The sequence below is a fragment of the Sinocyclocheilus anshuiensis genome, unplaced genomic scaffold (genome assembly GCF_001515605.1).
Source record: "Sinocyclocheilus anshuiensis isolate Anshui unplaced genomic scaffold, SAMN03320099.WGS_v1.1 scaffold407, whole genome shotgun sequence".
Lineage (NCBI taxonomy): Eukaryota > Metazoa > Chordata > Actinopteri > Cypriniformes > Cyprinidae > Sinocyclocheilus > Sinocyclocheilus anshuiensis.
In genome coordinates, this window is record NW_015552593.1 from 1998035 (window position 1) to 2004488 (window position 6454).

The 6454-nt window shown below is 38.2% G+C and overlaps 1 protein-coding gene across 4 annotated transcripts in view; it reads right to left on the reverse strand.

Annotated features, from left to right (window-relative positions):
* adgrb3 (adhesion G protein-coupled receptor B3) overlaps positions 1-6454 on the reverse strand; it is a 184554-nt gene that overhangs the window by 3108 nt on the left and 174992 nt on the right. For 3 of the 4 annotated variants that reach the window (XM_016456522.1, XM_016456525.1, XM_016456523.1), the window contains 3 exons: positions 2025-2683; positions 887-922; positions 219-323 (listed from right to left, as the gene is read on the reverse strand). In XM_016456522.1, the coding sequence (XP_016312008.1) occupies positions 219-323; positions 887-922; positions 2025-2683 (800 nt within the window). The remainder of the gene's footprint in view (positions 1-218; positions 324-886; positions 923-2024; positions 2684-6454) is intronic. The other variant, XM_016456524.1, reaches the window with a different exon arrangement.

Sequence of the window (6454 nt, forward strand, 5' to 3'; positions counted from 1 at the left end):
TCTCCTCTTCCCCCCCCCGCCCCCCCGCCTCCCCGGAGCAGGCGGCTGTGCTATTTTCCACTTGAATACACTGGGTGGATAACTATTAATTCCTACAGTCACTCACTTCCTGTGCACAAGACTGGGGCGCCACCAGAAGACACAGCTAAACATAGACAACACGGCACCGCCCGGTACTCTGTAATGAGACACACTGAACCCCGTATCCTGTTACTCACCATGCCGCCCATATTTGGTATGTCTCGAAATCGGTCCAGGGTTTGAAATTTCTGATTGAGTTCCTGGAACAGCTCCATATGCCTTTTCCTGGTGTGCATGACTTTCTGTAATGGCAAGGGTGGGAGGGGAGGGGAGGGGGTTGGATTTGGAGTTCAGTCAAGCTGAGAACCAGAACTTTGCAACAGGACAAAACCTGGCTACTTTCAAAGAATTTATCACTGTGTAAAAACGCCGTGCTCACCCTGCAAATTTGGCTGAATGCTATGACAAGGTTATGACAAACGGCACTGGCATATATGAAGGGTCAGTGGTAGCACTTGACATTCAATTAAATTTTTTGGTAAAGGGCTGAAACGCTCTGGGGGATTCTGCAAGTGACCTTAAAAATTTGAAAATATACAGGCTATTTTTTGATTTTCAGCTTGAAGTCAGGGGATGTAAAAGGATAAAATGGGAATATGTGGTGGCTGACGGCATTGCTTTTACGCTAAACCACACAACGCTTCATAAATCGCAGTTGTGTCAGGACATGCTACTCCAATAAGCTTAAGTGCTACACAAAGTAGTAGTAAATTAAAGGGGCGAAACACAAACGCAACAAATGGCCCTTCGCTTGGTGCAACAAAGGCCTGACGCATGCACTTTGCCAAGCAAAGGTTTCACTCACCTCGAAGTCTAGATCTTGGTACCTCGACTTTCGTCTCTGTAGAACCAAGACAGAAAGACAAAAAATAGTGTAGTTAGATATTACAAAACCTAGAGAAATAATCTGCTGAACTCTGGTCCCATCTCTAAAACATATATAAGCAAGTATGTTTCTTGCGCACCAGAGCTAGACTTGCATGCCTTGAGGCTTTTGGAAGAAAATGGATCAAGTTCAAATTTATTTTCCCCTCAAGGCAGCCAGCCGGTCGATACCAGTGCTTTTCAAAATTTCAGTAATGATGAGAGGTTGAAATGACTCTGCAATGATCTTAAAGGCCAGTCTACAAGAAGTACGCAAACGCAGGCACAAATGCTTGGTCTCGCTGGACATATTTAGAGGATACTGTCAAGAAAGCTGGGGTCTAAACAACAAATAAAAACATTTTTCGAAACATCTTGTTTTGCGTTCTTCAAGTCAAAGTCAGTCATACAGATTTAGAACGACATGAGAGTGAGTAACTGAAGACAATTTTCATTTTTGGAGTGAACTATCCTTTTAAAGTTGGCATGAAATAAACGTTTCTAAATGTACGTTACTGATCTTACTGAAAAATCATCTATGCATTTTTGCATTTTTTTAATACTGTAATTTTTAAACAAATTGTCACAACTCAATTTTCCGGTAAAAAAACCCTCCCAGAAACTAGTCTGGTGATGCAAGCCAGACTTCTCCAATAATTTAGTCTACTTAAATCCCGCTTACAATCGTTCACAAGTTTGCATTCAGATCTGCCTCCATCCAGTCAACAACCTATGGATAGAACCATCTATTGGTTGCTGACAATGTCAAAATATAAAAGAAAACAAAATGTTGTTACTTTCAATTCTTTGCAGATTGAACATCAACATCTTTAGGTTAAACCTTCTTTTTTTGCCAGTTGTCTTTGGCTTAATTTGGGGGATTAAGATATTAGGGCATTACACATTAAGATTTTCTAACTGACAGTATAGAAGACCCACTATACTTGTGGCAACACTAAAAATGCATTGCGACACATTTCGGTGCGCATCTAGTAAAATCACGCTCATGGAGCTAGAAGCATCTGTGTTCATGTACTAGTGTAGAGTTTACTTCTATCTGTCTAGACTCAAAGTCGCACCTCTAAAGAGCTCATTGATATAGTTGAACCAGTTTCGCTTCGAGACAGTCCTCCGCTCTCCTCCATTTCCGCCAGGAAGTTCTTCACAGCCGTGCGTGGCTCGAAGGGCAAGTTGTGCATGTGTTCTGCCTGGACAGAGTACTGCTGTTCCATTCCCATGTGCTCCATCCCCGAGGGCCCGAGGTTAAACTCTGCGCCCATCTTGTAATGCATCAGCCTGTCGTGCGACAGAGAGTCCATGGTCATGCTCATCTTGCTGTCCTCCTTCAGCAGGGTGGGAACGCTGCTGGACCCGGCCCCCGACACCACGGCCGCGGAACTGCGAGGCAGGACCATGTAGTCCGTTTCCATCTGCCCCGGCTGGGGGTGGCCGCTCAGCTCCTGCTCGCTCTGCCTGGTGGTGTCGTCTGTACACAGGTATACGGTCCGCCGCATGTCTGCCGTGCTGTCCAAACACTGCTCTCCCAGATCGCCCATGCCCATGGACATGTGAAGTCCAGAGGGCTGCTGGATGATCACTTTAGACATGATGTTGCCAGGCAACGTGGAGTAATTGAGCCCCTCGGGACCTTTCTCTTCCTCCTCATCATTGAGAGAGATGCGGGAGAGGGTGCCGGTGATGGTGGCCGCTCGGCAGGAGCCCATGTCTTTGTGGAGAGCTGCAGGTAGGAAGGAACATCATTAGTCAAAGCGTGTGATGCAATAATGTACGCTATGCTTTAAATGTTGATTTAGAACTGAAAAGAACCGATTTAAAAGCAACAAGCAATGTAGCCAATCAGAACATTGAACATTGAGCAACTTAACCATCAGAAGTTAAACATTTCATAACAGACCGGTGTTAATACTAACATATGCAACAATAACGGCCCTGGTGAAAGGCTATGTTGACCCTGCGCCCCCACAACAAGTGATTTTAACATATAAAAAGCTATAATTCTAGTGGCAAATATCTTGAAAACAACACACTCTAGCAGATAAAAAAGAAATAATAATAATTCATCCTGGTTGAAGCATGTGTCATATGGGCCAATTGTTTAATCAGCAAGAACCTAATTCACTTTAATTCAGTCATATTTTAAGAAAGATCAAATTAGGGCCCCTAGTATAAATAAGTTTTGATCTACAACCAACTTTTTAGGTTTTCTTAAAAACGAAGGATTGAAGATCAACAGGTTAACTATCAAGTCTTCTTTGGTTGACCAGTTCATCACAGAGATGCTGTTGTTTGGATCTAGTCTGAATATGACACTTCTTTGGTTTTGATAAAAATGATGGGTTGAAGATGAACAGGTTAACTATCGAGACTTATTTGGCTGACCAGTTCATCACAGAGATGCTGCCTGAACAACTTCACCACCTTGTTCAACAGCTTGGTTGTACTCGTCCATCAGCACTAACCATCTAAGCAAATCTTTTCATCAAAGACTATCTATAAACAAGCCTTACAATAGCTTCTGTTATAGAAACATGATCATATTTCGACTGGATTGATCCTGTTCACCTGAAAGAGCCACACACATCTCTAGATGCAATGACAGAAGATGCATCAGCACTGTGAGAACAGCCTGTCCTCTGCATCTCCACAAATCCATAAGGGAATTACTGCCACTGTTCATAACAACAAGGAGACCAGAGGACAACAACGGCTGGTTAAAAATCCTCCAGCTCTGATGATAGTCCAAACTAATGCATCACACAACATGGTGTCTGAAGAGCGCAGCAGAATACTGATAGAAGAACACAGAAAGGGCTTTAGGCTCAAGACAAGGACTTTCAGGGTGAATCTCATAAAATCTGTCAAGAACCTGGCCATATTACACCCCAAATTCAAATAAATATATATAAGAATAATATACATATGTGACCCTGGACCACAAAACCAGTCATAAGTGTCAATTTTTCAAAATTGAGATTTGTACATCATCTGGAAGCTGAATAAATAAGCTTTCAATTGATGTATGGTTTGTTAGGATAGGACAATATTTGGCCGAGATACAACTATTTGAAAATCTGGAATCTGAGGGTGCAAAAAAATCAAAATATTGAGAAAATCGCCTTCAAATTTCTCCAAATGAAGTTCTTAGCAATGTATATTACTAATCAAAAAGTAAGTTTTAATATATTTATGGTAGGAAATTTACAAAATGTCTTCATGGAACATGATATTTACTTAATATCCTAATGATTTTTGGCATAAAAGAAAAATCGATAATTTTGACTCGTACAATGTATTTTTGGCTATTGCTACAAATATACCTGTGCGACTTAAGATTGGTTTTGTGGTCCAGGGTAACATATAAGAAATTCTTTACATTTGTTGTTTAGGACCATTACAATTGTTGTAATTAAGAACATCTGCCTCCCAACTCTCATTTTTATAATGCAAAAAAGTAACTAAATAAATAAATTTAAATTGATATGTAAATGTGTTGAAGTGTCTTTATTTATTTTTTGCATAAAAAGTAATACAATATAGTATATACATATTTTTTTTAAAGAAATCCTATGGATCATCAGATTTTAAAATAAAAAAATTTTAAATTGTTCTAAAATAATTACTTAGCTATTTTTTGTTAATTTGATTTTGGGGTAAAATATGACCTGATTTTCCTGAGTTTTACTTTTCTGCTTTTTGGAAGTTAGAAGTAAGCCTTGGATTAAAGTTGTATTATGCCGTCCTAATGAAGGACACACAATGTGACACAATATCACCTTCTGAGCTGATCTTAATCCAGTTTTAATGAAGAACACTAGAGTCACGGCACTGTTATATTACACTCATTTTCAAAACAAAAACAAAAGGGTTAGCAAATTGTGTTACTTGCTGCATTTCAGGGTTACAGCATGGGCTAATTATCTGATTTACTATGTCCTTGTTAGTCAGCTAGTTTTTACAGACTTTAAAGGGGTGGTTGATTGTGATTTCACTTTTTTAATGTTAGTTAGTGTGTAATGTTGCTGTTTGATCATAAACAATATCTGCAAAGTTACGAAGCTGAAAGTTCAATCAAAACGGAGATATCGCATTTTAAAATTCTGGCAGTTTAATGCCTACAAAAAACGACTGGTAAGGGACTACAATGAGTTACTTCCCAGGTCCGTTACGTCAAGAACCCAGAATTTTACATAAACCCCGCCTCCGGGAACACGCAGCAAAGGGGGCAAGGCCATGCTGCGCTGCTTTAGAGAAGAGGAAGAGAAAACTAGGGGTGAGGGTGAATCTCATAAAATCTGTCAAGAACCTGGCCATATTACACCCCAAATTCAAATAAATATATATAAGAATAATATACATATGTGACCCTGGACCACAAAACCAGTCATAAGTGTACATTTTTCAAAATTGAGATTTGTACATCATCTGGAAGCTGAATAAATAAGCTTTCAATTGATGTATGGTTTGTTAGGATAGGACAATATTTGGCCGAGATACAACTATTTGAAAATCTGGAATCTGAGGGTGCAAAAAAATCAAAATATTGAGAAAATCGCCTTCAAATTTCTCCAAATGAAGTTCTTAGCAATGTATATTACTAATCAAAAAGTAAGTTTTAATATATTTATGGTAGGAAATTTACAAAATGTCTTCATGGAACATGATATTTACTTAATATCCTAATGATTTTTGGCATAAAAGAAAAATCGATAATTTTGACTCGTACAATGTATTTTTGGCTATTGCTACAAATATACCTGTGCGACTTAAGATTGGTTTTGTGGTCCAGGGTAACATATAAGAAATTCTTTACATTTGTTGTTTAGGACCATTACAATTGTTGTAATTAAGAACATCTGCCTCCCAACTCTCATTTTTATAATGCAAAAAAGTAACTAAATAAATAAATTTAAATTGATATGTAAATGTGTTGAAGTGTCTTTATTTATTTTTTGCATAAAAAGTAATACAATATAGTATATACATATTTTTTTTAAAGAAATCCTATGGATCATCAGATTTTAAAATAAAAAAATGTTAAATTGTTCTAAAATAATTACTTAGCTATTTTTTGTTAATTTGATTTTGGGGTAAAATATGACCTGATTTTCCTGAGTTTTACTTTTCTGCTTTTTGGAAGTTAGAAGTAAGCCTTGGATTAAAGTTGTATTATGCCGTCCTAATGAAGGACACACAATGTGACACAATATCACCTTCTGAGCTGATCTTAATCCAGTTTTAATGAAGAACACTAGAGTCACGGCACTGTTATATTACACTCATTTTCAAAACAAAAACAAAAGGGTTAGCAAATTGTGTTACTTGCTGCATTTCAGGGTTACAGCATGGGCTAATTATCTGATTTACTATGTCCTTGTTAGTCAGCTAGTTTTTACAGACTTTAAAGGGGTGGTTGATTGTGATTTCACTTTTTTAATGTTAGTTAGTGTGTAATGTTGCTGTTTGAGCATAAACAATATCTGCAAAGTTA